Below are 18,357 nucleotides of genomic sequence, written 5' to 3'. Positions count from 1 at the left end.
TGGATTGCAAAACAGGCTCATTGCAGCCACCAATGCAGGCCTAAGACTCACATACTGACTTGCTCATTGTTTTTGACAATTGTTTGGGCTCAGATTGCAAAGTAATGACACAAATGCTCATATTTTCTCTATTTTTGAATTGTATTCCTTGATTTTATTTCAATACATTTTAAACTTTTAAGCCTGACCTATTTAGTTATTATTTTGTTGACACAATCGGGGAACGGTGGGGCTCGAAAATATCCCCATCTCCAAAGTGGGGAATTACAAAAAAAGTTTGAGAACCACTGGTGTAGAGAGACTGCTGTGCTCGATAGGGTAAGAGGAAGAGTGTCCCGAAAATCTACATAGTTTTTTGTGATGTGATTCGTGTCAGGTTGCTCTATAGCAGTTTTTAACAAGAAATTAAGACCAGAAAAGTAGTATAATAGGATCTCTTTAATCACAGATGTACGATCCGCAACACTGCAAGAATGTCAAAAAAGGTGGAATTTTCCTTTTCATAACTACCTTATCACTCCCCCCAGTTGTCTATGAAAGCACGGTCTGTACATCATCTGGAGTCACTGTCTAGGTTGAATAAATGTTCAAGTGTCTACCAGGTACTTCATCTCTGTATGCTGCCTCTTGTTTTTCTCCACATTAAGAGAGTTGCTGCCTTATCTTGAAAGCAAAGATTTTGCCTCCAAAGCTAGTTTGAAAGAAATAGAAAATTAGAGTCTGCTGTGTAATCAGAGCACATAATGAAAAACCTATTACCACTGGGCATTTTGATTGGTTGCCACGGTTTTTTTTTAGTTACCTTTTAAGTGTATAAATTAGGGAAGGTCATTAGAGAGTCTTCCTAGGCAGAACAAAGCATACAATGTTCAGCAGCCCTTGTTTTCCTTTTTTGTCTGAAGAGGTCAAAATAATATACAGTTAGAAAAGAAATGGGCATGCAGTCAAAGTATGTGATTACCACAAATTTAAATGTAATTAAATAAAAGGTGCGTACATTTTTTGTTTTGCCAAGGAGAGGAGAGCATTCGTCCTTCCGTTTTGCTCTTGGTGAATGGCAGGGGAAAAGGATGCACTTTAGAGGCACTCTGCTTCTTGTGCAGAGGAAATGACATTTCCATACTGAACTCTGGTTGAATCTTCATACCTAGGAGCTTTTTCCATCTGTTCGCCTTAGGGCTGGAAAAACTATCAGGTCAGGACGACTGCTTTATGCTGTTTTAATCATTTATCTCATGCACACGAGTGAAAATGAGTCTCCCATTGGGCCATTTCATGTACTATACTGTATACCATTCAAAAGGCAGTCTTAGCTCTCAGCAGGCTTGGCATTTGCACACATGACCAACAAATAGTTCATAGTAGCTCCTTTCTGCTAACTGACAAAGCTCTGTTAAATCAAAATAACACATCCAGTCATTTTATATATATATATAATCCGGAGTGGAGATCAGGGAAAGTTGTCTGTCGGCCAAACCTGAACATGCATTATGAGGAAGCCAGAAAGCACTTGCGCTGCGGTGTCTCCCATTTATCTGATTATATAAAGCGGACCGTATTTCACCCCGATCCTGCCCTCAGTGGCTTTGCATAATCTCTAGGCCAGTTAGTGTGGCTTTGCCTGGGCCCAGTGCCAGGCACCAGACTAACAAGCAGTCTGATGTGTTGGCGTGGTCGTTATGACTACACACTTATTGATGTTGTTCAGCAATTTGTTTTAGCTTTAGCTTCTTTCTTTTTTACAACTACAGTCAAAATCCTCAGTGTGTGTTCTTTGAATACACTGTTCATGCAGAGTTGATGATATGTATGAAGTGTGTCCAAACGTTTACTGCAAGGTCCCACCAGCCAGGGAACACACTTCACTGTAGTTATTGATGTTACACTTAGTTTTGCATATTTTTCACGACCTTGGCAAATGTGTGTTTGTGTGTGTGTGTGTGTGTGTCTGTGTCCCAGGGGGTATGTGTTGGGGTCCCACACAGAAAGTTTTAATTAAGTTTTAACGAGCCTTGCTGTTTGTTGCAGCAGAGAACAGGATGAAGAACAGACATAGACAAATGGTTGATGAATTCTTTCTAAAGTTTGAGACCGATGTTTCAATGGCCACAACCAGCTGCTCACATCAACATCTGTCTATGCAGATGGCAGAGCATATATACAGTATACACATATATAAATGTGCCTACGTGCAAATTATGTGAGTGCGTTGTAAATCAATAAGATAAAAAGAGACAAATAAGATTGTTCCCGCTCCACTGTTTAACTGGGATTTATAGGCATAATCAAAATTCATATCTGTCTGTATCTTAATCTGTGGGATAAACTCACAGCAAAATTGGGTTCTTTCTTTAATGTGGATTTATATGATTAAGTGCTTGACATAAAACGTTGGGTGTCTGTCTTAACTGCTGGCTTTATACAACATCAACTCAAAATAAACAATTGAAATGTGTCCCCCCCCCCATTTTATTTTGACATGTCACCATCTTGACATTGCCAAGATAACTTCCATACTGATGTATCTTACGGTATTATTTTGTGTTTTTCTCTGTGTGTGTGTGTGTGTGTGTGTGTGTGTGTGTGTGTGTGTGTGTGTGTGCACGTGCTTGTAGTGCCGAAAGATGGCCTGAAGAGCCAGGCGGTGTTTGACGAGATCAGGATGACCTACATCAAGGAGCTGGGAAAAGCCATCGTCAAGAGAGAGGAGAATGCCAGTCAGAACTGGCAGCGTTTCTATCAGCTAACTAAGCTACTGGACTCCATGCAGGAGGTCGGATAATCAAACACTGATATACTGTACACTGTGTGCTTGTTGTGCTTTTATGTTTTTTTTCCCTTTTCTATATGATCTGCGCCATATTATGGATTGGAAAGCAGACGCAAGACGTCTATAGCAAATGCACAGTGGCTTCCCTTTATGTTTGTTTATTTGGACCAGCCCGGCTCTTCATTTCATATCTTGCAGTTTAAGTGAATCATTAACTTTTTTTTTCTTTAGAAACACAACGTAGTTTAAAGGTGCTCAAAGGAACTTTCAGTTTGTGTTAATTATTGCACCCTCTTTGGACAAAAGTGGTAGTGTTTTTGTTACGCCAGCTGTTGTTCCTGGGGGAGCGTATGTACCCATGAAAAAGGCATTAAGAAAAACAATATAAAAACACCATTCTTTGCAATGGTGGTCTCGTTTGCTGTAACATGTCATTTATACGGTGGCCCTGAGAGCTCACGGCACTGCAACATCAGAAAACACGTGCAAGAAGACAAAACAAATTAAGCAAATTAAGAAAACATCTTCATCAATTTGACAACACATGCGCACCATTTAGAAAACACATGCAGGAAGAGAAAACGCAAGCAAATTAAGAAAACACATGCAAGAAGAGAAAACGCAAGCAAATTAAGAAAACACAACGGAAGTGCTTCTGTAAGTGTTTCCAGAGGACACTTAAAAGTGATGCACATGTCCTACCGCAGATCACTTCAATAGGCTAATATCTGAATCATGCGATCACAATGTTAAAATAAATCAACACTTACTTTTTATGTAATTTTCCAACACCACTGACTGAAATCCGAAATCCGGTGCTTGCAAAAAGCCTGTCTGGACGTGTGCATCACTTTTAAGTGTCCTCTGGAAACACTTACAGCCAGGCCCGGTTCTAGACATTTAGATTAGGGTGGGCCTGTAGAAATTTTAGGTGGGCACACTGGGCAGAGAGACCGAAGATGCGAGCGCGCGCAGAGCGTGCGAGCAGAATTTTTTTTGCCCTTGTAAGATCTCTGCATCTGCTTTTTGGCACATTTACTGTGAATTGTGTAGAACACAATATGCAAATAAACTTTGAGTGTTGCTGTGTGGGAGATTTGATTCTTGCATGTTTTTTTTCCAAAATGTTTATGAATAACATATAATATACATTAGGCTATACACTACATAATGTATCTTTTTTTTAATCGCAGTATTAACTGTAGGCAGCCTGAGCTGATTGAAGAGAAAGCTTTGGGACTGGGCAACCTGGATGGTGGTAGTCCAGAGATATACTATACACACTATATAGATATATAGTCTTTCCAGTATTGCCTCCGATGTCCAGCTGGGTGAAAATAGTAATATAGTATATAGTAGGGTATGCCCCCCCGGGAGATTTTTTTTTACCTTTTTAAAGTGAAATGCATGAATCTGGTGCACTTTGAGAGGAAAATTAAGAGGCTAAATCTGAGGAATTTTGTGTGAACAAATAATTTGGAGACACTGGGTCGGATGAATTAGAAGCTATTGAAGAAAGACACATGGATTTTCCATAGAAATATAAATTTGAAATAAAATATTATGCAGGGTCCTCTGGGATGGGCTTGGTGCTCTTTTTCTTTTACGGGACATATTTTTCTGTAATATAATGAATTCATTTAAATGCAGTGATTACATAATACATACTTTACATTTACATAATATGATGTTGATATCAAACACACAAACTAAAAAAAAAAAAAACTAAAAAAAAAATTGGGGGGCACCCCTGGCAGTCGTGACCCTAAGCAACCGCTCATTTTGCTTATGCCTCGGGCCGGCTCTGCTGACCAGTGACCACTATAAGCGGGTGGGTAACTTGGAGGCAGGCTGTCCTGCCCACCCAATAATACAATTAGAAGCAATGCATGGTAATGGTATATTCTTTAGTATTAATTAATTGTCTGAATTTTATTTGCCATTTTCTTGGACAGCGAATGAACAAGTCTGTCCGATAGTGGGTCTGGACTTCCACCAAAAAATAAAAATAAAAATAATTTTTTTTTTGGATTGGGTGGGCACAGCCCACATTTGGGTGGGCACGGCCCACCCTGGCCATTGTCTACCGCCGGCCCTGCTTACAGCACTTCCGTCGTGTTTTCTTAATTTGCTTGCGTTTTCTCTTCTTGCATGTGTTTTCTTAATGTGCTAAAAAAAGGTTTCCATCACCTGCTAGACTTTCACTTATCTGTTTCTGTTTGGTTGTCTCCTTCAGATGGTGGAGGGCCTCCTGCAGATCTGCTTCTACACCTTTGTGAATAAAACCCTCAGCGTGGAATTCCCCGAGATGCTGGCGGAGATTATCACCAACCAGATACCAAAATTCAAAGACGGGAGCGTCAAGCCTCTGCTGTTTCATCAGAAGTGACTGCCTTAAAAAACAAAAAAACTGTGAAGCAATGCCTTAAAATAATCCTGCCCTGCCCTGCCCTGCCCCAGTGTGCTCCTCATCAGGGGGGAGGGGGAGAGGGCCCAACAAGCTTTTTCGACCCCTGAGCCTATGAGCCTTTTTTTGCTTGTGTCCTGCCTCCCTCAACCCTGCACATTCGCTCTCTAAATTGGATTCCTCAGTTTTCCCGGGCCCCCTCTAGGAATTCTACCACTCACTCCCGTCCTAGGCCTCAACCCTCCAGCCTATAATCTCTGAGCGCAAAAAAACCTGCGGCCTCACGTCTCCTAATCCGATCCCAGGTTTCTTGGCCCAAGCTACGGGTGGAACTGCCCCTTTACCGCCCTGACCTGTAGCTCCATTTTTCCTCTTCCAAGGAAAAATATGTTGGCTTTGAATGTGTCGTGGTGGGAGAGATGCATTTTGGGAAAAATCTTTTCATCTTGTTTATTTGTTTTTGTTTCCCAGCCCTCTCATCTCCCTCTCCTCCGTCCACGGACCTGTCCTCAGGTTTCTAACGCTTGGGTTGGCCACTTGCCTCTGACTCTCGCTCCTTGCCTCCAGTGTTTTATTTACTTTTATTTTACCCCACTGAGAAAACAAAACAGCTTGAAAACAGCTTTTTCCCTCCCTAAACATGACACTTAACACACTGTCCAACACCCATGGGTTAGCAGCCCTATTGAAGCTGGGCCACCAGGTCCAAGCCACCACTGCTCCTCTGTTCACCTGGCCCTGGCTTGACTCTTGTTTGCCTTTTCCCAGAAATGGAGTGAGTGCTTTTTTCCAGACAAGTGTTGTTGGTGACTAAAGAGGGATAAACAAACACAAAAATGAGAACATTTTAAAACACACACTCTGAGACACCGATTATGTTTTTCATTATTTCATATTTTTATAAGGACATTGAGGAGGAACTGTTTTCAGCTGTTATATTTTCTGAAAGGATACCAATCAGATGTATAGAACCTGATCAGTGGGGAGAAACAACGAAAGAACTGGAGGAAAAATTATTTCATTTATTTTATGCAGACACGCATTTCTTACCACACTGGCTTACACACACAAACACACACAGTATATACACTCACCCAGCAAAATGTTTACACAGGATGTATCTGAGAAGGGAAAAAAACAGTGCCTTTTTAGCTTTTCAAAGCTCTTCATATAGCCATCCTCCCCTAACTCTTGTGTTGTTCTTGCGTAAGACTCTAACCTTGACATCCCTCCACATAGTTTTCCTGTTTAAGTTTTTCCACGCTAACAATTTCCTTTTTTCTCTGCAAGCCATGTTTTTTCAATGTGTGTAGCTCTCTCTCTCTTCGGCCCCTCAGATATGCATCTAAGGGAAAACAGCCCATGGTGCAGATTAGAAATGTGTAGATCAATACGAAATTCCAAGAATCTTTTAGCCCTTAATCACCAAATGAATCAATTGCATAATTAATCACATAAAAAGACAGGAGAAGTATACAAAAGTCCGTAAGCTCACTTTATTATGTAAACAATCAGTACCCAGATATATACAAACATTATGTTGACTTCCAAACACTGTTAACTAAAACTAACTTGTAGAAAGGTACAAGAAGCTTTGTCCACATTAAAAAAATAATATTCAGGAGCAAATTGACTGACTTAAACTTTAGGGTCTGATAATTGGAATAATCAGTGAATTGGTAATTGGTCTGAAATGTGTTTACACACCGTTTCAAATTATTCAGAGTTAATTACACAAATGGGTTTTTAGAACTGAATTGCTTTTTGAAAAAAAAAAACATCCAAAGTCTGTTAGTAAAAAGCCACAATGACTCAAACAAATCATTACAGTCCATCCTTTCATTGCCAGCAGCATTCACACTGAGGTTCTAGTTGAGTAAATGGCTTCATAGAACTTTGTTTTAACATGTGCTTTCACACAGCTCCACTTGGAGTGACTTACCCGGCCGTTCCCACCTCAGGAATCACTGCTTGTTTGAATAGGAGAGGGAAATTATGCCTGATGTGAGTAGTTACTAGAATGGCTAGATTTATTTTAGAACTAGATATTTCTCAAACCTCTCTAAAAACAGTTTATATTATTAACTAACTGACTTTTCCAGACATAATGAACTTGACCACGTAGTACTCCTGATCAACAAAAAGCATGTTACTTGTAAGAAAGTATTGCATTTCACTCAAAAAGGTCGTCGATGAAATGCACCCTTTAATCAGCTTCATCTCAAAGCATTTAGCACAAGCAGGACCAGGGGTGGTTATTAACTTTTCGACCTCAAAAATTGTTGAAATGGTAAATAAATATATATTTACATCCGTATCTTTGTTTTGTATATGAGATGTAAAAAAAGAAAAAAAAAGAGACACCTATAATCGATGGAAGCTCTTGTTTTTAATACGGGACTCCAACTTTAAAGTTGTGATATTTTTGGGCGAAAATATGCAGTTTGGTCCAAATGTATGAATCAAAGCTCAGGCTGTAAGTGACTACATCACTTTAGATGTATTCCACTAGTGCCAAATTTAATAGACAATTTTTATATTTCTTTTCCTGGAGATGTGAAAGAGTGATTATTCAGGTGGGATTTCACGCTATGTGTTTTTTTAATGTAAAATACAGAAATAAATACAAAATCTTAGTTCAGTGTTGCACCAACACCAGCTTAAACGTACTGATTGTTTTCATCCAAGTAGGTGTATAATATAATTTGTTTTTGAGATGCACAAAATATTGTATTTTTGAAATTGCAAAAAAAGCAGTAATATCTACTGCTGATGGTCTGCACTTTGGTACATTTGTAATGTGAAAACATGTCCGTACCAGCTTATGTGATGGCCAAAGCAAAATATATTCACAGCACCAGTTGCACATTGGCTTCTGCTCCTCCCTCACAGCAGACACAACAATTGTTTTCCCTGTTTCTTCTAACTGCCAAGCATTTCCACCTAAAATGTCGATCGCACAGACTTTCATCTGTCTATTTCTGAATGGTACTCATCCATCTGCAGCGTATATATCTGAATGGCAGTTAACCGACGAGGTAGCAGGTTGCCATAGGGACCGGTCATTTGTGTGTTACTTACTTGTAACTAACAGCACAGCACGCCACTATTCAATAAGAGCCATCTTGTTTTTAATCAGCAATTCTGTCATGGAGGATGGTCACTCACAACGGGGCTGTTTCATGTACAGTGCAGGCTTCAGCTTCACTCACTCGGTCTTGTGCTGTAATGAATGTGGGCTCAATGCAGCTCACACTATAGTTGATTATTCTGGGGAATATTTTACTAAAATGTCTTTTTTGTTTTGGGTAAGTTTTGCATATAGTATTACAGTTGTTTCCAGGTGGTGGTGGTGCTTCATAAAAACCAGCTTTAACGTTTAGATGTACCAATATCCCTGCTAAACGGCCATAGGTGTATATAGCAGCGCCGACATATCCAGTGCAATGTAAACAGTGTCTATTATTACAAAATATTTTTACATAGACTTAACCGCTATACTCCTATACACTTTTCTCTTTTACCTTTCGACTACATGTTCGACTAAAGGCCTTGTGAAAGGGAGACAGAGAGCCATAGAAATAAGATTTACAAATCAGGAAATAGATAAACCCCTTAACATATATCAATGCTTTTGGAGATTGATCTATTGTAAAAAAAAGAAATGATTATAAACATGACAATATTTTCTGTGATTTTGAATACATCAGCTTGATCCTCTTTGATATGAATAATTTTACCCAATCATTTTTGTACATTGAACGAGTCGAGAAAGTAAATATTTTTTCTGTTGTTGGTTTGTGTTTGATAAAAGGTAGATGTGTTGAATACATTAGGAAGTGTTTAAACATGTTTGTCTATGTGAATTAAATGTACATTCTACGAGTCAATGGGAAAGTCTATATGAATAATCACTGTGTTTTAAAGTTTTACGGAAGCGAGGGAGGGAGAGACGGACTGGAAGAGGTTTTTGCGTTCTAAAAGAGTGACCAAAGCAGGGGAGGTAAAAGAAATAAAAATATATAAAAAAAAAAAGATTTAAGCAGTTACATTTTAAGTAGCCCAATGACCCAACAGCTAGTACTTTTTGTTTGAAAGGCATATTTTGTAAAGGTCCAGGCTTTGGATCCCATGTATATTGCTGTGAGGATGTAATGGTCACTTTAAAACAGATAATGAAAAACAACAAAAACGTTGAATCTTTGTGAGAAAGTAGATTTTTCCAGAGCCTGACGGAATTGCACTACCCTCATACTGGTTGATAAAGTCTATTTTGTATAAAATACATGCAAATATTATCTTTAAAGATTAAGGGCAGATCATGTTTCACTGGTACATATGGCTATGGCTTTCATTGAAGTCTGTTTTGTTCGTATTTCAGTTATGTAAATGTAAAAAAAAGAAAAAAAAATATCTATAAAATGTTTGTTTGAAAAAACAATAGTTTGTTTTACCTCTGTATTACACCTGTAGTCAGTGTCAATATTTTCACCTATTTGATTAAATGTTGAATTAAGTTAACTGTGTTGTTCTTTGGATTTGGCATCGTGTTGGTAACAACTCGGGGGGGGGGGGGGGGGGGGGTGTTTTTGTCACCGCTGGTTGAAAGCGAAAATTCAGAAGAACTGATTTAGTTTAAAAAAACATCTTACACAATAAAGTTTTCTGTTTTACAACGCTTAGATCAAGTGCTTTTTTTCACTCCCAGATCTGTTGTTAAAAATGTCCTGAGTTAAAAATGTCTGCTGCTACAGGTAGTTAAGTGCTGGAACTATTTCATTGCAAGCAACTCCCTGATATGGGTTTGGTATGTCAAATGTGTGTATTTTGCCAAATAACTGAACTATACATTTAAAAGCAGAAAAGCCTATCTTTAAAATTTGGATTATTAATAAAATGTGTTAGTTGTAGAATTTAAAGATAAACCACAGCTGTAACACATTTTTATGGGATCCAAACATTTGAACTTTCTAGATCCTGGTGTGAGAAACTATTTTTTTTCGTTGTCACATTCACACGAGTGAGTGAAAAGAAAAAAGTCGAAGCCCATCTGCAGCTGTTGGAACATTTATCTTTAATTCTGCACAATCTTGTCAATTCACCAAAAACATCCGAAAGCATATTTAAGGCTGTAGATAGACTTAAAGGATACAAAAAAATCTTGGGCAACAAAGATGGAATTAAGTTAGTATGCTAAAAATACAAAATATAAAATTTCATAATTAAAAAATGTATACCTTATCAAATGCTGTAGATTTATTTACAATGTCAATAAAACACCTTCAAAATGAATAAAGTTCAGGATTTCGCCTTTTTAAGAAACTTTCATAAATAAAAAGTTCAGATATGAACAAAGTAGTCTCATTTCACATTTACTCTCCCATTTGATTTTCCTGTTAAAATGCTAGAATGTTCTTTGCAATATTCTGTTCTAATAGAAAACAAAATTTCCTTTTTTTTCAGAAACATTTGTTCACAGATGTTCCCTTAGTGGTTTGAAGGAAAATGACAAAAAAAAAAGATTTCTCACTTCAAATGTCAAAACTTCTCTGAAATCCACATTTTGTATTTAATTTGACGCAGACAGTTATGTGTTGTGTTGTGTTTTGACTTTGGAATGACTTCAGCTGTTTCTCTCTCACATGTTGTTGAGGATAACCGCATCTACAGTAAAGCAACTGATGAAATCTGCACGCATGAGACAAAGATCAATTCTTAAAATAAATGCATGTGAACAATATCATGCATTCCAGAAACAGGGTTGGAAAAAATTATTTAGATGGGTTTGAACACAGGTGCTCTTGTTATTGAAAAAAAAAAATACAACATTTCGGTTGATGAGAATTCCTTGAATGGAATGAAATGACTCGACACAACATACAATACTGGATCCAATTACTTCCAACCATCACAATCTATCTAAAGCTGGAAGAAGCAGAGCGAGGCCTCACAGCTGGGCTCGTTTTTTACCCAGCAGGAATCAGTTGTTGCCGCTAGCTACGCAGCACTGTAAACCGCCGTTCTGCTTTGTGGAGCTTGATTGACATTTTTCACATTTTTTTGTGAGGGCTCCGCGCAGGGAGAAGCATAAACCCACCGTTGACCTTTCAGCGAACTGTTTTTTCAAGACGACCTCATCCTGTGCTTATCTGGCCTGGGGCATTTTACTGGCAAAACCTGGAGCGCCTGAAACATTAGCTAGAGTTGAGTTTTTGTCCCAGGGGAATTACCGGACACGGCAAAGTGTTCACAAACACATTTACAGGCCCTATAACAAAAACCCCAATCATTTAAAATAGGCTTTAAAAAGGCTCCAGTTCCCAAATGTGATTAGCAATCATTCACAAGGAGCACAGTGAGAAAGTGATCTAGCAAGTCCAAAGTCAAAGGCCACTTGCTTTCTATTATGTCTCCCTGACATCATTGCGATTACCTCCACAGAAAGATATTTCTATCATATTTGTTTTTGAAGAAGCTGAACAGTGGCAGTGCAGTTCAAAGTGACCAAGCAAAGGCCTGAAAAGCCTCACAGCTCCGATATATCAACTCATTTATACAGGTGATTTTATCATTTTTTTCTAAGCCCAAATGAACCCCCACCCCTGTTCACTTTTTTCCATCACACACACACACACACACACACACACACACACACACACACACACACACACACACACACACACACACACACACACACACACACACACACACACACACACACACACACACACACACACACACACACACACACACTCCAGGTTCATTACCACATCATCTTCACCACAGACTTGAGAAGTCATCCACACTAATTCAATAACAGCCGGAACCACAATAGGTCACGTCTAATTTTTTTCTTCTTTTCCAGTGCAATTCATGGGTCCCCTCCCAAAATCCGCTCCACCTTCTGCTTGGTCCAGTTTCAACTCCCAGTCTTAGTTGGTGACAAGACAAGCGGTCTCATCAACAACTTTTCCAGTCCAATATAGTATAATACGATCATCTAATACAGAGGCTGTTCATTCAGTCTTGTGCAGTAGATTCTAGTCCTCCACAATCCAGTTTGGTCAACTCCAGTCCAGTTTCATCCAGTTCAAGTCTTTTCCTCTGCCTGCCTGCAGCTATAAAAACTCCACATAGTTTTCTGGTATCAGTCCTGTTCGGCCATCCAGAGTCCCTTCCAGCCAACCGGGCTCCCTGGAGACGTGAACTAGCAGGGAGAGAGAGAGAGAGAGGGAGAAAGAAACCTTGATTTGATTCAATCGCCACAAAGGAAGATTTGCCATTAAAGGTGCACTATGTAACTGTGGGTGTGTCAGAGAAGTCAACATTTTCTAAGATATAGTCTCATAACTGAATAAACAAACTTTCATCACAGGAAAAATTGGATCCCTGGAACACTGTTTGGAGTTATTAAGCTACATAAAAAAATGTGAATGTTGCATTGTTGTTGTTAAAAGCAGAAGGGCCCACTGTTTGGTTTACAAATATTGTTATTCGTGTAAGGTTTGGTTCCAGGTTCCTCAAAATTATTGAGTTTTGATTTGATTTATGATGATAGAATGATTCAATACTAAAGGTGCCAACACACTGCACACCACGAATGGGCGGCCAGCGGCGAGCGGTTCACGCGGCGCGGCTAGGGCGGCGCAGCCGCCGCAGGAGTTCAAAATATTTAACTTTTTGCCACCGGCTGCGCCGCGATAGCCAATCAGCGTTGAGCTCCTCCGGCCAAGCACCGCGCCGGAGTGCAGTGTGTTGGCACCTTAAGAATTACACGTAGAGTAAAACATTTTTAAACTAACTGTAAATGTAAAATGGTAAATGGACTTGACTTAAATAGAGCTTTTTAGGTGATTTTCTCAGCCCTAAAGCGCTTTACATTTCTTACAACATTCACCCATTAACACACACACACACACACACACACACACACACACTGATGCCAGTAGCTGCCATGCGAGGCGCTTTCTGAACCATCGGGAGCAATGTGGGTTCAGTGTCTTGCCCAGGGACACTTCGACATGTGGCGGGTAGGTGGGGGACGACCGGCCTACCCACATCGCCACTGCCGCCAGAGTAAACAAATCCCCCTCCCACTGAAACTGCATATTGAACCTTTAATAATTGGTTCCTTTCATTTGGACAAACACGTGTCACACAAGCACACATGCAGATAGTGTGAGAGAGATAAAGGTTAAGAAGGTTAAGTAAAAACAACAGGGCAGTTAACAAGTGTTTCATATCAAAAATATTTGGAGCGGACATCTCTGGCTGCAACACACAACAGCTCAATAGCTGTGAATAGGTGAGAATGGAAAAGATTAGTGCAGCTTTAATCTTCAAATATTTACAGTGAAAGTGTGAATTTTTGTTAACTTAATTTGAGAATGTACTGTATAATTGGATGAAGAATAAACTTGAAATACAAATGAGGAATTTGGACACCGGGATTATTAAAATGCAAACTGCTCGACCGTGCATTTTCTGTTGACAGGGTGTGCGGTAGGACGATGGGATGTAAATATAAGGTGAACATGTGCAGTAACGGCTCTCTTGACTCATTTTCATAAAGCTTGACATGCACGAATGACAAGCTTGAGGAAGTGACCTAATTTAATTGATTGCACGTTGCTCTGGCGTGCAGTGTACTGCAATTTTCCAGTTAAAGATCCACTAAACACCAAGAAATCTGTCAAGATATGGCTCAAAGTACAGGACGTTAAAAAGAACAATGCGGGCTGAGCTACATTGTGTGTTCACCACATTTTGTCCTCTAACAAATGCTGCACACCATGCTACCACAGAGTTACATCAAATACAGACACCAAATGTGAGCTAAACGCGAGACTGTGCACAAAGTTTTTGGTATTCTTTGATCTTCATCTCGGATCTGCCTGAATCAACACATACAAAACAAGCTCTACCTCTTAATTAAACTGCTGTCACAAGAAAGAGTAACAAACAAAACTGTAGTGATGCTCCATATTACGGCTAGGATGAACACATTTATACAGTATCTTGTTTTGGGACGGTATAAGGCTGCAGTATGAGCCCTGTGTGGGGGACAGCTGGGATGCTCCGTCCCTGGCTAGCTATGAGCAAGTGGGGGTGTTGATATATTTCTGTAGGGATTACATGTCCACTAGGTCAAGGTTTTGACCCAAAAGGCTCCAATGACACTGCTCTTGCTTTACACAACCGCCCTGCAATAGTCTCGACGCAGCAAACTCTATTTAGGGTCTGAGGGGTCGCAGTGACCGTGTGTCAAGTGGCATGACCAAAAAAAGGGGGGTCCCTACCGATCCTACAGTGCGTGCGTGTGTGTGTGTGTGTGCGTGTGTGTGTGTGTGCGTGGGTGTTTGTGTTTGTTTCCCCGCAGAGATTTTACAAGGTGCCAGGATAACTATTCAGTTACAGTTATCCTGCCTAGTAATGAGTGAAGCAGCACACGTTACAAATAAGTACTTTTTATAATCCCTTAAATGTGTGCAGATCTGGTCTTCATTAGCGTGTTGAGCTAAAGGGGGGCTCTGGAGGGATAAATAAGATGTACAGTTCTGGGAGCCTGAGGTTGGAGAGGGACCTGAGACTGACTGTATGGAGATTCTCATGTCGAGGGGAGGTGGACAGGAAATGACCAAAGACAACAATTCATAAAATGTTATATTATATTTTCAATACTTTACAGTGTCATCACTTGTGTGTGTCTGTAGCGTTATATTTATATACACTTGTTTTTGCCAAAAACAAAGCTAATCTTCAGGTCTGAAAAATATATATTAAATTATTGGCTTTGTGCAAAAACGATTGCCCTTGACCTAATATCAGTCTCTAATATTCACTGGAGAAGTGTGCAATAAGAGCACGTGAACTCTTAAGCTTTTTTTTTTAAAGCCAGGTGAAAAATACACTTATGAAACGATATATCAGACCCTATTGATTCCGGACTAAACTAAAAAGCTTATTTATGCACCTCAATTGCACTTTCCTCTGTCCTCAAAAATGACCTCAAGACCAATCCTTACCAAAGGAAAAAACTTTGGGTTACCATTCAATTTCATTATATAAATAGCGGTCATGGGAAAATGTTGTTAAAAACCCTTCCAGTAATAATAGTTTGGGCAAAAACCCTTGACTAGCTAGACACGTGTATACACATGAAACAAAGAAATCCAACACCGAGGCTGTCGTTTTTAATTTTGACTGTAATTACTTGTTTCTGTAAAAACACGAACCAACATTCTTTCCTTTTTCCACAGTCTGACTCACCATTCTCAAAGATGGTCCCAGCGATGAAGGACAGCTCAGAGTCATGCTCTGCCTTACAGGCGTACAACGCTCGAGCCTTTCTGCCCACAATACTGGAGATAATAAGAGAGAGGGAGAGAGAGAGAGAGAGACAGAGAGAAGACAGTAGGTTATCTTCTTATTTCCTCAGAAACACAGACAGCATTCAGTTTGAAAATATGCTTCATTTAAACACTTAAAGTCATCTAAAGTGACATAAAGCATGGACAAGTTATGATGTACACTCACCGGCCACTTTATTAGGTACACCTGTTAAATGGCTTGTTAAAACAAAAAGCTAATCAGCCAATCACATGGCAACAATTTAATGCATTTAGACGTGGTCAAGACAATGTACTGAAGTCAAACCGAGCATCAGAATGGGGAAGAAAGGGGGTTAAAGTGACTTTGAACATGGCATGGTTGATGGTGCACGGCAGGATGGATTCATACTTTCATGTTGTTTATGCCAAATTCTGAACCTGCCATCTGAATGTCGCAACTGAAATCGAGACTCATCAGACCAGGCATTATTTTTCAATCTTCTATTGTCCAATATTGGTGATCCTGTGAGAATTGTAGCCTTAGTTTCCTGTTTTTGGCTGACAGGAGTGGAACCCGGTGGGGTCTTCTGTTGCTGTAGCCCATCTGCTTCAAGGTTGGTCGTGTTGTGCGTTCAGAGATGGTATTCTGCATACCCTGGTTGTAATGAGTGGTTATTTGAGTTACTGTTGCCTTTCTATCATCTCGAACCACTATGCCCATCCTCCACTGACCTCTGACTTCAACAAGGCATTTTACGTCCACACAAATGCTGCTCACTGGGTAGTTTTTCTTTTTCCGGCAATTCTCTGTAAACCCTAGAGATGGTTTGGACTGAAAATCCCAGTAGATCAGCAGTTTCTGAAATACTCAGACCAGCCCTTCTGGCACCCTCAACATTGCTATGTTCGAAGTCACTTAAAACCCCTTTCTTCCCCATTCTGATGCTCGGTTTCAACCTCAATAAGTTGTCCTGTCCAGCTCTACATGCCTAATTGCATTGAGTTGCTGCGATGTGATTGGCTGATAAGTTATATGTGTTAACAAGAAAATGTACCGCTGTACCTAATAAAGTGGCCGGTGAGTGTATATCAACTGTTCTAGAAAAAAATCTAGATGTTGGGTAAAGCCATAGTTAAAATCTGTATTTCATTTTTACAACATATGGGAGTCCAATGTTTTGACAGAATATTTTTGATACAGCCTTTTTTTTCATTTTATACATCAAAGAATACTACGTAGGCCTACAGGTCATGGGAGAAAAATGCATATTCTGCATAATATGTGATGAATCTGCTAAGAATGAGTATGGAAAGTTTAGTTGATGAGCTTTAGAAGTTGAGATTTGTGGTCAGAGTATTGACAAAAGAACAATTTGGAGATAATGGCTGGTAAAAATGGTTGTATACGAGAATACACATGCAAACAGACAAGGTTAAGTCAAATAAACACAAACTATTTAACATTTTGGATCTTTTATTTTTAGGACATTTTTAGGATGTTAATAAAGCAAAGTAGCCAAAAAAAAATCTTCTTTTTTCCCCCCAGTGTCTCTCAACTTAAAGCCACTACGAGTAACATGGCACGTTGGCGTCCCCTTTGGACAAAAGCGGTAGTATTTTTACGACGCCCGCTGTCGCAAAGCTGTTTTCTAGCTCGTGCAAGGCGTGCCAGTGTGAACTGAGAAGGGCGCAATATAGTGCATGTCCGTGTGTTGAAAGTGTGAGGACTCTTTTCGGCTCCGTGAGAGTGGTTTTGACACTGCATCAACTAATGCCAGTCAGTGCTACACACACCAGATTGCAATGAGTTGATGCAGCAGCGTCACCTACTCTCTCTCACGGAGCTGAAAGATTACGTGTCCTCACACAAAGCGAATGAACGAGAGACGACAGTTAGTATGGATCACGATGAGGTAATGTGTTTGTGTTGTTGATGTAAATAATGACTATTTAAGATAATGGTTATCTGATGATGGTGAAGCAAAGCAAACTTTGTGTTAGTACCAACCGCTCATTCATTTAGGAGTAAACACTGCAGTCTAGTTTCACTCTCGTGAAATTATATACACGTTGCTTGGCAACGCCCTCGTCCCGCCCGTTGCCTATATCACTCTCCCTTTTAGCTTTTCTTCATTGCATTCTCTTTTTTTCTTTGATGGTTCAGCCCCGTTATCAGTCATTATGACGACAAATAACTGTCTCAAACAAGGCTCCCGCTCCCCTTCCCTCACCTGGAGGGATAGGCTTCTCAAATCGTGTTGCAGCGCCACACTGAAATCTGCGACCAATACGAATATGTGACCATAGAGCCTGCACGAGCGAACCGAAAATCGGACTGGGTGTGCGACCAGACCAAACGCAGTAATAAAAACTATATAAAAACGTCTTTCTTTGCACTGATGGTCTCGTTTGCTGTTAAAGGTAATTTATGATTATCAGAGGAGACATGAGGCTGTTTAAAATATATTTAAATGTTACTCGTAGCCGCTTTAAGGACGTATATTTTTCTTTCTTTGTAAAATCACTCTCTATTCATACAGCAATCACTTAAGCAGTATGCACAGTTCTTAACACAGGCCTTCCAGTTATACAGCTTTGGAGTAATTGCCATCAATTACAACCAATATGGACCAACCTGCCAGGGGAGGAGTCACTAGAGGCGGAGGACGTCGGCTGTGGACTTGATGGGGCTGAGAACATCGGCCAGGAGGGAGACCGTGGTGAGGTGGGACTGGGAGACGTCGCACTGCTGGATATATACATATAAAATCGCTAATTTAAAAAAATCGACAACATATCATACCAGTTTGAAAAACAAAACAAAAATCATTATGTTTAAATGAGCATAC

At 39.8% G+C, this 18,357-nt stretch overlaps 2 protein-coding genes across 4 annotated transcripts in view; one reads left to right on the top strand and one right to left on the bottom strand.

Moving 5' to 3' along the window:
• LOC307260812 (glucocorticoid receptor-like) overlaps positions 1–9,715 on the top strand; it is a 61,611-nt gene extending 51,896 nt beyond the window's left edge. For both annotated transcript variants that reach the window (XM_080041146.1, XM_080041145.1), the window contains exons 9-10: positions 2,616–2,773; positions 5,007–9,715. In XM_080041146.1, the coding sequence (XP_079897272.1) occupies positions 2,616–2,773; positions 5,007–5,159 (311 nt within the window). In that variant the 3' untranslated portion in view covers positions 5,160–9,715. The remainder of the gene's footprint in view (positions 1–2,615; positions 2,774–5,006) is intronic.
• Positions 9,716–10,249: 534 nt separating this feature from the next.
• The window catches only part of LOC307260385 (rho GTPase-activating protein 26-like), an 83,647-nt gene continuing 75,539 nt past the window's right edge, over positions 10,250–18,357 (bottom strand). The window contains exons 22-24 of one of the 2 annotated variants that reach the window (XM_080040614.1): positions 18,144–18,257; positions 15,447–15,538; positions 10,250–12,421 (exon numbers count right to left, since the gene is read on the bottom strand). In XM_080040614.1, coding sequence (XP_079896740.1) covers positions 12,198–12,421; positions 15,447–15,538; positions 18,144–18,257 — 430 coding nt within the window. In that variant the 3' untranslated portion in view covers positions 10,250–12,197. The remainder of the gene's footprint in view (positions 12,422–15,446; positions 15,539–18,143; positions 18,258–18,357) is intronic. The other variant, XM_080040615.1, reaches the window with a different exon arrangement.

The sequence above is a fragment of the Ammodytes marinus genome (assembly GCF_949987685.1).
Source record: "Ammodytes marinus genome assembly, chromosome: 14".
Taxonomy (NCBI): Eukaryota; Metazoa; Chordata; class Actinopteri; order Uranoscopiformes; family Ammodytidae; genus Ammodytes; species Ammodytes marinus.
The sequence above is the reverse complement of the archived record's forward strand: the minus strand, read 5'-3'. Positions and strand labels throughout refer to the sequence as shown.